The 15,321-nt window shown below is 38.1% G+C and overlaps 1 protein-coding gene across 1 annotated transcript in view; it reads left to right on the forward strand.

Annotated features, from left to right (window-relative positions):
- Window positions 1-15,321, forward strand: part of Dpp10 (dipeptidyl peptidase like 10) — a 512,276-nt gene that overhangs the window by 13,094 nt on the left and 483,861 nt on the right. The window contains exon 3 of the mRNA XM_035445836.1: window positions 3,728-3,862. Coding sequence (XP_035301727.1) covers window positions 3,728-3,862 — 135 coding nt within the window. The remainder of the gene's footprint in view (window positions 1-3,727; window positions 3,863-15,321) is intronic.

Here is a 15,321-nt window from a genome sequence, read left to right on the forward strand (position 1 = left end):
ATTCTAGCTTGTGCCAAGTTGACTAAAATGAATCAGCACTTTGAGAAATTGTACTTTCCCATTAGCACAAGGACATTGACAAATATACAACTGGATATATATGCATATATATTCTCTCTCTCTCTCTCTCTCTCTCTCTCTCTCTCTCTCTCTCTGTGTGTGTGTGTGTGTGTGTGTGTGTGTTATGTAGGTACATATGTATGCAAGTGTTAGGGACCAGAAGAGCACATCAGAGGTCCTACTCTATCATTCTCTACCTTAATCTTTTGTGAAGAGGTCTCTCACAGGTGTAGATATAGCTGACCAACCAGAAAGGAAGAGCAGTCTTGCCCACCTCAGCATTGGGGTAACAGGAATGCAGGGTTTTTTGTTTGTGTATGTTGTGTTCTTACCTACTGAGCCATATCTCTATCCCTATATGTGTGTAGGGCTTGAAATAACTCAGTAATTTGAAGTGTTGATAATTATATTCCTTATAAGAAAATTAATAAAGCTAATTGAAAAATATCACTTTTACTAAGAGGCATTTTCATGTTTGTGGACTTTAAAACTATTACACTGTTTGGAAAAGCAGCCCTTTCATAATTACACCAAAATAATATTCCCCACATGCTAGAGTAAAAGAGTAATAAAAGTTCCATTAATTTGAAATGTAACAGGTCATATTTTTGAATTTTTGAAAAATAAAACAAATGTGCTAAAATGATGCTTTTAACAGATAAAAACTCTTTGGAGCACATTTAAAAGAATGTTCTCCAAGTGATATATTTGAGGCACTGTTCCCTCAAAAACCAAGGGTGTGGGCTGGATTCTGAGTCTCAACCTGTATCTAAGACAAATGATTTAGGAGTCCAGACTCTGGATGTCAGTGAACTAGGGTTTCAGTTTTTATAAATCCTGGGACCAATTATATGAAATTTTTATTGCTGCTTAACTTCTCAGTGCTTTGTGTTTTGGTCACTGACTCTGAACTCTGCAGTCTAGTCGCCTGTCTGGAAAAAGAAAATAGATTTTCATCATAGGTATAAGCTGGGATGAAACTCTTCTCAAGGAAATCTACTGACTCTCTGGGATAGATCCCTGGTTATGTAGCTCTCTCTCTCTCTCTCTCTCTCTGTCTCTCTGTCTCCCTCTCTCTCTCTCTCTCTCTGTGTGTGTGTGTGTGTGGTGTGTGTGTGTGTGTGTGTGTGTGTGTGTGTGTGTGTGTGTGTGTGAGTGGTGTGTGTGTGTGTGTGTGTGTGTGTGTGTGTGTGTGTGTGTGATGTGTGTGTGTGCGGGGGGCAGAGTGGCTGTCAGAGGTTAGACTCAGGTGTCATTCCTCAAGAACACTGTGTCAGCCTTATTTTTCAGGTAGAGTCTATTTAGCCTGGAACTCAGCAATTAGTCTAAGCTGTCAGGCCAGCAAGCCCCAGGTATCTACCTGTCTTTGCCTTTTCAGAGTCAGGTGTGCATCAGCGAACTTAGCTATTTTACATGAGTTCTGGAGATCAAACTCAGGGCCTCATGCCTGCAGGGTGTATTAGTTACTTTTCTATAGCTGTGATAAAGCACCATGACCAACAGTGACTTAAAATTGGCTTTCCTTTGGCTTACATATCTAGACAGATAAGAATTGAGAGTAACAAGGGGCAGCATGCAATGTGCTGCATGTATGGTGGCAGGAGCAGGAAGCTGACAGTTCAGCTCTTCAACTGAAACCACAAAGCAGCAAGATCAAGTTGGCAGTGATGCCAGTTTATAAACTTTCAAAGCCTCTACCCAGTGGACATACTTCCTCCATCAAGGCTACACCTCCTTAACCCTTGTCAAATAACACCACCAACTGGGACCGGATGTTCAATGCCTGGGCCTATAGAAGACATTTGTCATTCAAAGCAGCATGCAAGGTGATTATAAACTTGTCATATCATGGGCCAGAGAGATGTTTCTGATGTAAGGTACAAATAAAGAAGGTTATAATGAGGGGGGGAGCATGAAGGTGTTCCAGAGGGAGTACCATGGACTTTTAATTTAACATTAAGACAATTGTCAGATATTTTATGACAGATAAGGCATAAAATATTGAATGTTGGATTCAAAGTCAAAATTAGAAATATGTGTGACAATTGAAGGAGCAGAAATGGCACTGTAAATACTTACATCACACTTGAAATAAAGTTTGGCAAGAGCTGTTTGAAATGCACTTGATATGCTTCTTACTAAACAGAAAAATCTCAATCTTTAAATTTCAATGTTTCTAGGTTTTAAATTATATTGAATAAATGTTGGTTTTCTATTTGCCATTTTACCATGTTTCATTTAATAGTTTTAAAAATATTTACAAAATTATTTTGACAACTTTATTATATACACACACATTAATTGAGTGAAATTTCAAAACATAGAAAGTATTTTGATATGCCATGAATCAATTTGAGTTTTACTCATTGACCACTGAATATAATTTTAGCTTTCAAAGCCATGTTTAAAGTCCCAGAGTAAACTGACTTTATATTCTTAAGTGACTTTATAAAAAATACAACAAGGGGCTGGAGAGATGGCTCAGTGGTTAAGAGCACTGGCTGCTCTTTCAGAGGATCCGGGTTCAATTCCCAGCACCCACATGGCAGCTCACAACTGTCTGTTACTTCAGTTTCAGGGGATCTGACCACGTCATACCAATACACATAAAATAAAGTTAAATAAATTATTTAAAAATACAACAAATGTCAATAATTTTTTGTAGATCATGAACAGAAAAATAGTGTCAGCCTGGAATCAGCAAAATCCACAGATCCTGATCTTTGAGACTATATAGGCAAGGGCATACTAGATCAGTTTGTTCTCAACCCACGGGTCACTGCTCTTTTGCTAAATCTCTATTTCCAAAAAATATTTACATTAAAATTCATAACAGCAGCAAAATTACAGTTATAAAATAGCAATGATGTGGTGATATTTTGTTTGTGATCTAACAAATAAAGCTTTGCTGTAGATCAAAATACAGAGCTAGCCACACTAGTTATCCATAGAGGCCAGTCAGTGATGGCACACACATTAAATCCCAGCAGTTGGGAGACAGAGGTAGATGGATCTCTGTGAGTTCAAGGCCACCCTGGGCTACACGAGAGTGATTGATCCAATCTGAAAGAGAAACAGAGCTCACACCTTTGATCCCAGCACTTAGGATCACAGGACTTAAACTCCAGCATTAGGGAGTTGGAGACAGGATTGATATGGTTGGGTGGAGAGAGAAATATAAGGCAGGAGAAGACAGGAGCTCAGAGGATTCATAGCGACAGGATCCTGACTATTTGGTCTGAGCATTAGGAAAGGAAAGAACTCTAGTGGCTGGTTTCTCTGCTTCTCTGATCTTCAGGCAAGCTTTATTTGTTTAGATCACAAGCTAAATATCACCACACAACAAAAATAATTTTATGGCTGGGGTCAACACACCACGAGTTAAAGGGTTACAGCATGATGAAGGTTGAGAACCACTGATACAGAGAAAAGGAAAAATATGTAAGAAAGGCACCATACGACTGTGGTCTCAGCAGAGGGAGTATTGGTACAGACTGGCCAGGAATAGGAGGTGAAATACGGAAAGAAATGAGTTTCTGAGATTCCTTTCATCTAGCAGATGAATTTTGACTAAATCAAAAGCATTTGGAAAAAGCAATTTAGACAGATGTTATCAAGAATAGAAATATTGCTTTTTTGCTTTCTGAAACAATTCTGGTCATTGTAGATACACGAAGTCAAAGAGGAAGAAAGGCTTTGCAGAGGCATCAGTCAAAGTTCTATTGCAACGCAAAATACAGGCTCTGTTGTGTGCAAAATGGGAGAAATCTGGACTCCCGGTAGAAAATGTTCCCTCTACACAGTAAGTTATGGAAAACAAATGGACTGTTCTATCAGGATGGGTAAGCTGATAGAAATGGACACAGTTGACATTATCCGGCTTAAATTTCTTTCTACAAATTCAACTCAGAAAGTTTATTTGCTTGGCTCTTGTCATTTTTTAATCTGGAGACTAGCAAAATGCAAACTCTTTTTCTGAATGTCCCAAACCTTTGAGTATAACTTACAGAAATCCTATGCCAAATGCTTAGGTGGCATAGCTTAAAGATTAAGATGTTGAATTTAATGTTCAACTGTAAGTTTCTACTGAAAGATGCCTGATTTCACATAATGGATGGATTCTTATGGACATTAATTAAAGCTCAAATATTAGATACATTCAGTCAACTACTTCTGAATATTGTTAAGTGAGGTCCCTTTGGACTCTTGATAGAATTGATTGACCTAGCATTTTGTAAAAGAAATGATGTATTACTTATGTTCCTGGTACTTATTTAAACATTGCAACCAATGACATTTATTTGGATTTACAGTTACACACAGATAAGAGCACATGCTTATAGAGCAGGAAGAGGAAGATGAGATCACAAGCATGAGGTAGAGAGAGTAAGATGCAAGTATGACAAAGTTTAAAGATATCAAAATCCACCCCCAGTCACATACTTCCTTCAGCAAAACTGAGTCTCCTAAGCCTCCCCTAAACAGTGGCATCAGCTGAAAACCAAGTGCTCAAATGCCAAGACCGTGGGGACACATCTCATTCAAACCACCACAGATACACATGAAACATCACTGTTGAGTCATTAGAATCACAAGAATACATTTCTATGAAATGGAAAGTGACTGGATAGAAGTGACTGATAGAAGTGTTCCCATTCTGAAATTCCTTTCAACTACTATATACTTGGTTGTATGTGAAGAATTTCAAGCCATATTAAGTCCAATTAACTTGTTATATCCACACAATACTTCCTAATCTATTATATGAAGTTATTTATTTTTATTTTAATTTTTTTTTGTTTTCTAAGTCTCACTAGGTAGTCCTGGCTGTCTCGAAACTCCCTATGTAGACTGTGTACTAGAATCATCGCTACCTCTGTTTATTGATTCCTGGTTTTACAGCCATGGGCTACTACACCCAGCCTAAAATGTGGGCTTAATAATATATGAGATATGTCAGGTTCACAGACTATAAGGTATGGTTTTCTCCTAAAAGCATAGTCTCCTTGCTTATTTAAACACTTGACTCTATGACCTTGAATACAAACATCACCTGGCTTGATGGTGAATGTCTATAAACTCAGCACAAATGAGATAGAGGCAGAAGGATGGAGATTGAGAGATTTGGAACACATAATAAAACCTGTCTTAAAAAGGTAAAAAGTACAGATAAATACTCCCAGAGCCAAGACACACTGGGATGGGCTTAGGCCTTATCCAATGGATAAGATAGACTCTGATGACACCCTATGGAAGGCCTCACCATCCAGGGGGAGCAGAAAGGATATGTGATAGGTAGGGTTTTAGTTGGGGGGGTGGTAGGGGAGGATGGGAGGGAGAAGGGAACTGGGATTGTCATGTAAACCAATCTTGTTTCTAATTCAAATAAAAAAATCTGCAAAAAAAAAAGGTAAATAGTAGAATGCCCTTTATATGGTATGGTAATTGCACATCATAGAAATTCAGCAGTTTAGGCTCATGAGAGGTTCCACATGTCCCCTAATTCAGCCTCCATGAATAATTTTATGAAAGATTAATGTACTTGACACAGATGATGGTTAGTATGGAAAAGATACTTCTTTCTATGTTTGAGAACACACCTCATTAATCATCTTCCCTAGTACTTAGATCAAACAACAGCCTGAACTGTTTTTCTCATGTGTAGCTGTTTTGTATTCACACAAACCACCCCTTAATTGCGAGTGCAAAGGTTTCATTATTAGAAAAAAAGTGCATTTGCCCATTTCTACACTTCATAGTGAAAACTGAAACCACCACCTAGTATTCCACTCACTCCCATTCTCAAGACCAGATTCTTTCTTCTGGTGTGAATACTGAGTTTGAACAAAATGCATATGGTATGAGTTTCTAGAGAGTGCTCTGAGCTCTCCCATAGACACTGAAGTCTTACTAGAAATATACAGTTGGGGTCAAAGTGCATGTGCATCAATGTCAAAGAATATTTTCATAATACTGCATATTGTTTCTGGAATTGTAAACACTGATCTCAGTAGGAGAGATGGCTTAGTGGTTAAGAACACAAGCCCCTCTTCCAAAGAACCCAAGCACCTATATTGGGTCATTCAAAGCTGCCAAAACTCCAGCTCCAGGTGGTTTTGTGCCCTCTTCTGGTGTCTGTCGGTACCTGTACCCACATGCGCAGTTGCCTCTACCCCATCCAGAGACATATACAGAATTTAAAAAGAAAAGTAAATCTGATAATCAAAGGATCTAAGTGCATGGCAGTCTCGTAATTCAGATGATAAAGTTGTTCAGAACAGCTTCAGTTCTGAGCTACTTGCAAAACTCTCATCTTATAAACAAATGTCTATCAGATGTTTTTATAATTAGAAAATGCGGCTGGATAGATAAAAACAATTGGTGATATATATTAATAATCTAGACACCCCTTGCCTTCATCAGGTGGCATAAACAACAGCTTGCCCTTCAGAGTATGAACTCACATTAAGACAGTGACCAGAATGTCTAACTTCACTCACTAGGAAAGAGGTGGCAATGTTGAAAGTGACAAATGACTCTCATGGAGGTATTATGAGAGCTGTCGCCACAAACACAAAAAGAAATTGTGCTTTAATGCATCCTAATTTTCACACAAATATAGAGTAATTTCCTCGGTAACATACATTTTACTTTATTGCATGTATTTTTGTCACATATTGAATAGCTGACATTAAAACATAATATTTGTGCACACATGCTTTAAAAATATAGCATGCATATTAGTTGCCTTTCTGTTGAGGAATTGTCCTGAAAAGTGCATCTCTGGTGAGAAAGAGTTTATTTTGGGTATATTTCCAGATATTCCATCATGGCAGGGAAGGGATAACAGAAGGAGAATGAAGTTGGCCTGTCACTTAAGAAGCAAAGGGAACACATTTCACCCTTGTAGAGGAAAAAGAAGGATAACAGGAAGTAGTAGCAGATGATGAATCCCCAAAGCCAGTCCCTGGTGACACACTTATTCCAGCAATACCACACATCTGAAAGATTTGATAACTTTCTGAAACAGTGCTATCTACTGAAAGCCATGTCATCAAATACACCAGCCCCATGGAGAACATTTCTCCTTGTAACCTCAACAGTACAAGTTTGGTGGCTCAAGAAGAAGGAAGGAGGGAGGCAATATATAGGTCTTTCTTTGTGGATGGAATATTAAGTTAAACAAAAAATTTGAAAACTTGCTTGATTAAGCATGTGAAGATGCATGAGTGATGTTTTCTGGGAAATGTAGTAAAGAAGAGATTCGCCATGTGAGCCCGGGGAAGAGAGGATGCATACCATTGGCATCTTCCATAAGATTAAGTCTTTATAAATATATGGATTAATGGTTAGGGTTGATACTTAAGACAGAGCTAGCAGATAAGAAATCCTAGTCATTGGCCAGCAGCATTGTAACTAAGATAAGACTCTGTGTGTTATTTTGGGGGCCGTCACATGGTGGCAGAACTTAGCTGGCAGAATGAGTTATCGTTACAAATGGCACCCACATGGTTTTACGAACTTCCACATAAAAACTTCACAAAAGATTAAAAAGGAAAGACAGTGTCTAAAACAGACATGACTTTAGTTTTAGCAATGTTGTTTAGGAGGTGAAAAGCTTGTGGCCAGAAAAAGATAAAGATTTACAGTAAAGAAGGATTCAGATGAAGAAAAACCTCTAAAGATTTACAATGTGTTTAAAAATATATGTAGGCTTGTGAGAGAAAAGAAACAAGATAAAGTAATTAAAGGAAGGAAGGAAAGAAAGAAAGAGAAGCTGGGCGGTGGTGGCACAAGCCTTTAATTCCAGCACTCCAGAAGCAGAGACAGGCAGATTTCCACAGAGAAACCCTGTCTCAGCAAAAAAGAAAAAAAGGAAGTAAAAGAAATAGAATAATAAAAAGCCAGGTAAAGATGGAAAATACTCATAGTCTGGATTCTATATGTTATACTGCTGCCTTAAAATGGTTTGGTTGTCAAAGAAAGAACTACAGCTGCTAAAAGATATTTGGTTATAAGTGCTGCTAAATTAATCCAACTCATATATTTTATAAATGCTTTGATTTCTAAATTTAAATGTAAGGACAGGTTACTTGGGATTTTGCTTATGTTTTCACAGAAAATGAAAGCTATGGGTTCCTTCCAAACTAATATGGTTTGATGAAGCAAGACCCCCTGAAACAGTCCCAGGTGATCCAACATCTAAAACAGCTGAGATGATACAATCTTACAGACTACAAAAACAAGGACCTGGTCAGGTTTCTGTGTTTTATCATGATCCCTATGGTATGGCCATCGCCCCCAACCAGCAGGAAGCAGTTTGGAATGAACAATGCCTGAATTCCCAAATATTGTTTATAGATGTTTGCTTTCATTTAAATGGGGTTGTTTATAAATGGTAATGATCAAAGTCAATATCTTCTTAAATGAAAAAAGGAGAATAGGATATAGAAATGAATACTTTACATTGGTGGATTTTCATTTGTTGATATAAATTTAAGGTTACTTTTGTTATATGTAAATTTCTCCTCTTGTTTGTTATTGTGTTTCTACAGATCTTTTAAAATGTAATGCATAATTAAATACAGATTTATATAGTCAGGTATAATAGTCAAAACTCAAAGTTAGGTTAGTTATATTTTCTACATATACAAAAATGTATTTGAGATTGATAGATATCAAAACTTTTAAAAACTTACAGAATATATGGCATTTAAATGGTTTAGGATTTTTCATGACAGTGAGACATAACTGCTCCTGGCACATCAATTACATCAGAAAGGAAGATGGGCATCAAAGAATCTTGTTATGAGTTTGCCTTCAACATGGCAAGATGAACCATTTGGGCAAGGAAATGCTCTTGCCTGGACTGTTTGATAAACTGGACATGCAGGACCCACAGGAAAGTGACTTCTGAACTTACAACACAAGACGGATAGTCCTAAAGGGTTCCTGCTTCTTGGAAGAGTCTGCCAGCCAATCTACAGGACAAAGAAAAATGACTGATAAACTGCCAATACAGATGGGACAGTTTCAAATTTCCTGCTTCACTGAGAAGCCTGCCAGACATACTGTGGTCTGTAGGCTGAAGATGAAGGCCCCAACATTACAGAGAAATTTTGGGTGACTGTCCAGATAGCGAGATTTCTCTGTCAGTTCTAGAGTTTATATATTATCCTTCTATGGTCTTTGATGGAGCTGAAGACAGATAGTTACGGTTATAGTTTTCTTTAGGTATTATAAAAGATAAGCTACATATAAGACTTTAGACTCACAAAGATAGGATAGATGATAGAATAGTCTCTTTAAAATCTTACTAAATGAGTTAATGAGTTAAATGAGTTAAATCTTACTAAATGTTAATGAACTAAAGATTGTAACTATAGTTCTTACTTGATAACTGTTTTGTTACACATTTTACTATGTTAATGTTAAAACCTTTTTTTTTATTTAGACAGAAAAGAGAAGATGATGTGGGAAGTCCTTCTTGTTTATATGTTGTCTTACTGGTCGATAAATAAAGCAATGTTGGCCAATAGGGAAGCAAGATAGGTGGGGCTAGGAGTCAAGGAGGGTTTTGGGAAATGTAATAAAGAAGAGATGTGCCATGTGAGCCCAGGAAGAGAGGACACATACCCCTGGCATCCTTGATAAGATAAGTCTTTATAAAATATATAGATTAATCGTTATGGTTGATATTTAAGACAGAGCTAGCAAATAAGAATTCCTAGTCATTGGCCAGCAATATTGTACCTAAGATAAAACTATGTGTGTTATTTGGGGGCCCTAATATAGTGGTGGGACTCAGGCGACTGGCAGAAAGAGTTATCTTTACAGATGTTTCTTAGTGAAGTAGTAACTAAAACCACAATGAGACACTACTATACATCCATAAGGATAGCTTCTATGCAGATTAATTTTCTAATAACAATGGGGCCTCTGGTAGTAGATCAGTATTTATCCCTAGTATAAGAATGGAGTTTGGGACCTGTTTCCACATACAGTGATATTCTATTAGCCTAGACACATGGGAGAGTGCCTAGGCCCTGCTTCAAGTGGTATGACAGACTTTTAAGATACCCCATGGAAGGCCTTATCTTCCCTGGGAAACCAAAAGGGGATGGGGTAATGGGTTAGTGGGGGGGCAAGTGAGGAGGGGAGGGAGAGGGAACTGGGTTTGACATATAAAACAATCTTGTTTCTAAAAATTTCTAGTAACAAATGGTTCAAAGGAAGTGGGAAGATAAAAACTTTGCTTTTAAACTGCTGGTGAAATTTAAAAAACATCATAACTAACTTCATAGAAAAGATAGCGCTACACAAAGGAAATATAGAATTGAAACTGGATGAGGTGCTGCCTGCAATCCCAGAATCAGGAAGGTATAATCAGGACAATAAGACATTCAAGGCCATTTTCAACATTCAAAACAGCATAGTGAGTTCAAGGCTAGCCTGAGCTACATGTGACTGTCTCAAAGCCAAAAAGAAATAAAAAGGAAGGAATAAAGGAGAATTGGGGAGAGGAGGGAAAGAGGGAGAAAAAGAAAGTGAAATAGAGAGAAAAAAAGAAAGAAGGAAAGAAATAAAGAGAGAAAGGAAGAAGGATTAGCTCAACAATTTAGAGAGCCTGTTGTTCTATGGAGAGCCTGAGTTTTGACTCACCTCTGATGGCTTATAACTGCCTCTGGCATCAACTCCAGTGCATGTGACACTTTTGCGTGCATGTGCACATAGTGTGTGCACATGTTCCCACACATGATTATAGGTAATTAAAAACAAAATATTTTTAAAAAAGAAAAAAATAGTGATAAGAGCAGCATGATACAGGAATCCAGTTATGATCAAACCCAGAATAACAGAAAGTAAGAAGGGAACAGACATTCTCACAACACTGATTGTATCAGTGTAACTCATAACAGTTATCATGGTGGACACAGCCAGTGCCTCTACTGATGGACACATGGGACAGCAGCACATACTGCATACTCCATAGCTACATTTAGAGGGAACCATGCTGAGGCATGGTTTACTCATGAAGACAGTCTGCTAAATGAGATGAAGCAGGCACAAAAGAAAACTAGTATATGGTGAAATTTTAATGTAAGGTATAGAAAATACGTTCATAAAGGCAGGCTGGAGAGAGGGCTCGGCAGTGAAGATGGCTGTGGCTATTCATGCTGAGGACCTGAGTTTGGTTCTCAGCACCCACATGGGGTGTGGTTCAAAATCATCTATAACTCCAATTTCCAGGAGCATCTACAATCATGTTTGCAGACCGCCCCCCCAGAAATCAGTCAATCAATCAATCAATATGAAAAGAAAAGGTCTTAAAATCAATAGAGACAGACTGATAAACAATTACTAGAAGACCATGAGGAAATAGGAGGAAGTTACTATGTAACAGCTAGAGACTCAGTTTTCTTTGTGGACTAATTAACTTTTAATTAATAGATTTGTCTTAGTGTCAGATGATTCCCATAAAAGAGACTAATTGCAGTATAGGAATGTGTCATTTAGATAAAATTATCAGAAGAGGGACAACAAAATGGCTTGAGTTTGATCCCAAAAACACAAGGTGGAGAAAGAAACCCAAATACCTTGAGGTGTCCTCTGACCTCTTCTTGTATATTGTGGCACATGAGCATCTTCACACTGAAGAAATAAGTAAGTAAATGTTTATTTAAAATATCAGTGGTGTGTGTATATATGGGAGTATATAATACTGCCACGTATTTCATGACAAGATGTAAAGTGATTGCTGTGAAAGCTTAGGACTTTGAGTTTACATCCCTGAAACACATATAAGGCACTTGTGGCAGTATGTACCTGTAACCTGAGCATAGGGAGAATGTGGGATTTGTTTCAGAAATAGAAAGGCCCATGAAATTCTTGGGTCATCAGGTTTAGATAAATCTGTGAGATTCAGGTTCAATGAGAGAAGTTGTCTCAGAAAGTAAGGCAGAGAGAGACAGGAACAGACAGCCAGTGTAAACTCTGTTTACATATATGGCTGTGAGTGTGTACAATAGAAACATAAACATACACAACACACACACACACACACACACACACACACACACACACACACACACACACACACACACACAGTAAATTATCAAACAATTTTTTTTGCTTTTCCAAGACAGGGTTTCGGTGTATTGTTTTGGAACCTGTCCTGAAACTTGCTCTGTAGATAAGGCTAGCCTTTAACTCACAGAGATCCTCCTACCTTGGCCTCCCAAGTACTGAGATTAAAGGCGTGCACCATGAATACTCAGCATAAAACAATTTTTTTAAATTGAAAAAGCTTATTTTTAAAAAGGGTATTCATTTAAGTAAGATAAAAATGGACAGCATTTTTGTCTACAAGAATTCATTCATGATGATTCACAGTATACTCAACTATATAATCCATATTGCACACTTGCATTTATTTTATTCTCTTCTTCTACTTAAAACATTTTTATTATTATATATATGTGATATATTCATGATGTATATCTATGAGTGTAACAAGCTGCAAGCATTTGGAAGTCAAACAACAGCACGACTGCCTTAGTTCTCTTTTTGTACTATGTGGTTTCTGAGTAATGTATTCAGGTTGACATACTTGGTGGCAAAGGGCTATTATCAGCTCAGCAACCTCACTGGCCATCATAGGTGATTTTTTAAAATAAATTATATTTAAATTAGAAACAATCTTATTTTGCATATCAATCCCAGTTCCCTCTCCCTCCCATCCTCCCATGCCCCACACCAACCCCCTCATCCCATCACACATCCATTTTCCAGGGAGGATGAAGCCTCCATGAGGGATCATTAAAATCTGTCAAGTCATTTGGGGCAAGGCCTAGGCCCTCCGTCGTGTATCTAGTCTGAGAGAGTATCTCTCTATGTGGCATGGGCTCCTAAAGTCCATTTGTATTCTAGGAATAAATATGGATCTACTGCCAGAGGCCCCATAGATTTCTGAGGCCTCTTCACTGACACCCATGTTCACAGTTTCTGGATCAGTCCTACGCTGCTCTTTCAGCTATCAGTCTGGGGACCATGAGCTCCCTCCTGTTCAGGTCACTTGTTTCTGTGGGTTTCTCCTTCCTGGTATTGACCACTTTGCTCATCACTCCTCCCTTTCTGCAACTGGATTCCAGTTCAGTTCAGTGTTTAGCTGTGGGTATCTGCTTGCACTTTCATCACCTGTTGGGTGAAGGCTCTAGGATGTCTTATAAGGTACACATCAATCTCATTATCAGGGGAGGGCATTTAATGTAGCCTCTCCAGTGTTGCTTCTATTGTTAGTTTGTGTCATCTTTGCAGATCTCTGGACATTTCAATAGTACCAGATTTCTCTTGAAACCTATAATGGCTCCCTCTATTATGGTATCTCTTATCTTGCTCTTCCCTATTCTTCCATGACTCAACCTTTCTGCTTCCTCATGTCCTCCTCTCTCCTCTTCTCCCCTTCTCTTCTTTTCTAGCTCCCTACTCTCCATGCTTCCAATTTGCTCAGGAAATCTTGTCCTTTTTGCCTTCTCTGGGGAACCATGTATGTCCCACTTAGGGTCCTCCTTGTTTTCTAGCTTCTCTGGCATTGTGGGTTGTAGTTCGGTAATCTTTCACTCTGTCTAAAATTCATATATGAGTGAGTACATATATTGTTTTTCTGTGACTGGGTTACCTCACTTAGGATGGTTTCTTCTAGTTCCATCCATTTGTCTGTGAAATTCAATATTGCATTGTTGTTTTTTTTCTTCTGCTGAGTGTTACTCCATTATGTAAATATAACACATTTTCTTTGTCCATTCTTCTGTTGAGGGACATCTAGGTTGCTTCCAGTTTCTGGTTATTACAAATAATGCTGCTAGGAACATAGCTGAACAGATAACCTTGTTATATGAATGTGCAGCTTTTGGGTATATGCCTAAGAGTGGAATTTCTGGATCTTGAGGTAGACTGATTCCCATTTTCTGGAGGAACCTACATATTGATTTCCAAACTGCCTGTAAAAGTTTGCACCCTGCCCTAGCAATGAAGGAGTGTTCCTTTTTCTCCACATCCTGTTATGGGATTCCCATCTGGGTCCTGTTGCTCCTTCAGGGCCCCCAAATAACACACAGAGGCTCTATTACTTACAGTGCTTCTGGCCAATGTCTAGGGCTAACTCGGTCTTAAGTATTAACCCACAACCACGAATATGTGTACTTTTACAAGGTCTTATCTTACCATGAACACCAGACTCATGAATCCCCTCCTCTTGACATACATGGTAACTCCTTACTACCTTTCCCAGAATTCTACTTCTCTCCTAGTGCTGCCTATCTTGTTTTCCTATTGGCCAACAGTGTTTTAGTAATTAACCAATAAGAGACACATATATTCAGAAGTACTTCCCCCATCAAGATACTCTCCAGCATAAACTGTCATTGGTGGTTTTGATTTTAGCCATTCTGACAGGTGCAAGATGGTATCTCAGAGTTGTTTGGATTTGCATTTCTCTGATGGCTACAGATGTTGAGCACTTTCTTATGTGTTTTTCAGCCATTTTAGATTCCTCTATTGGGAATTCTCTGTTTAGTTCTGTACCCCACTTTTTAATTGGATTATTCTGTGTTTTGGTGACTAGCTTCTTGAGTTCTTTGTATATTTTAGAAGTCAGCCCTCTGTCAGATGTGGGGTTGTTGAAGATCTTTTCCAATTTTATGGGCTTTTTTGTCTTGTTGACTATGTCCTTTGCCTTACAGAACCTTCTCAGTTTTAGGATGTCCCATGTATTAATTGCCAATCTCAATGTTGTGCTATGGGGGTTATGTTAATAAAGTGACCTCTTGTGTCAATTCATTAAAGGGTACCTCTTACTTTCTCTTAAAAGAGATTTAGTGTGGCTGGATTTATGTTGAGGTCTTTGATCCATTTGGACCTAAGTTTTGTGCATGGCAATAGATATGGATCTATCTGCAATCTCCTACATGTCCACATCCAATTATGCACCATTTATTGAAGATGCTCTCTTTTTTCCATTGTATAGCTTCAGCTTCTTTATAAAAAATCAGGTGTTCATACTTGTATGGGTTAATATCAGGGTCCTCAATTCAATTCCATTGGTCTACCTGTCTTTATGTGCCAATACCAAGCTGTTTTCATTACTATAGCTCTACAGTAGAGCTTGAAGTCAGGGATGGTGATGCCTCCAGAAGTTCCTTTAGTGTTGTTTTGTCTATCCTTTGTTTTCTGCTTTTCCATATAATATTGAGTATTGTCTTT

Source organism: Cricetulus griseus, chromosome 5, assembly GCF_003668045.3.
Source record: "Cricetulus griseus strain 17A/GY chromosome 5, alternate assembly CriGri-PICRH-1.0, whole genome shotgun sequence".
In the NCBI taxonomy this organism is placed as follows: domain Eukaryota; kingdom Metazoa; phylum Chordata; class Mammalia; order Rodentia; family Cricetidae; genus Cricetulus; species Cricetulus griseus.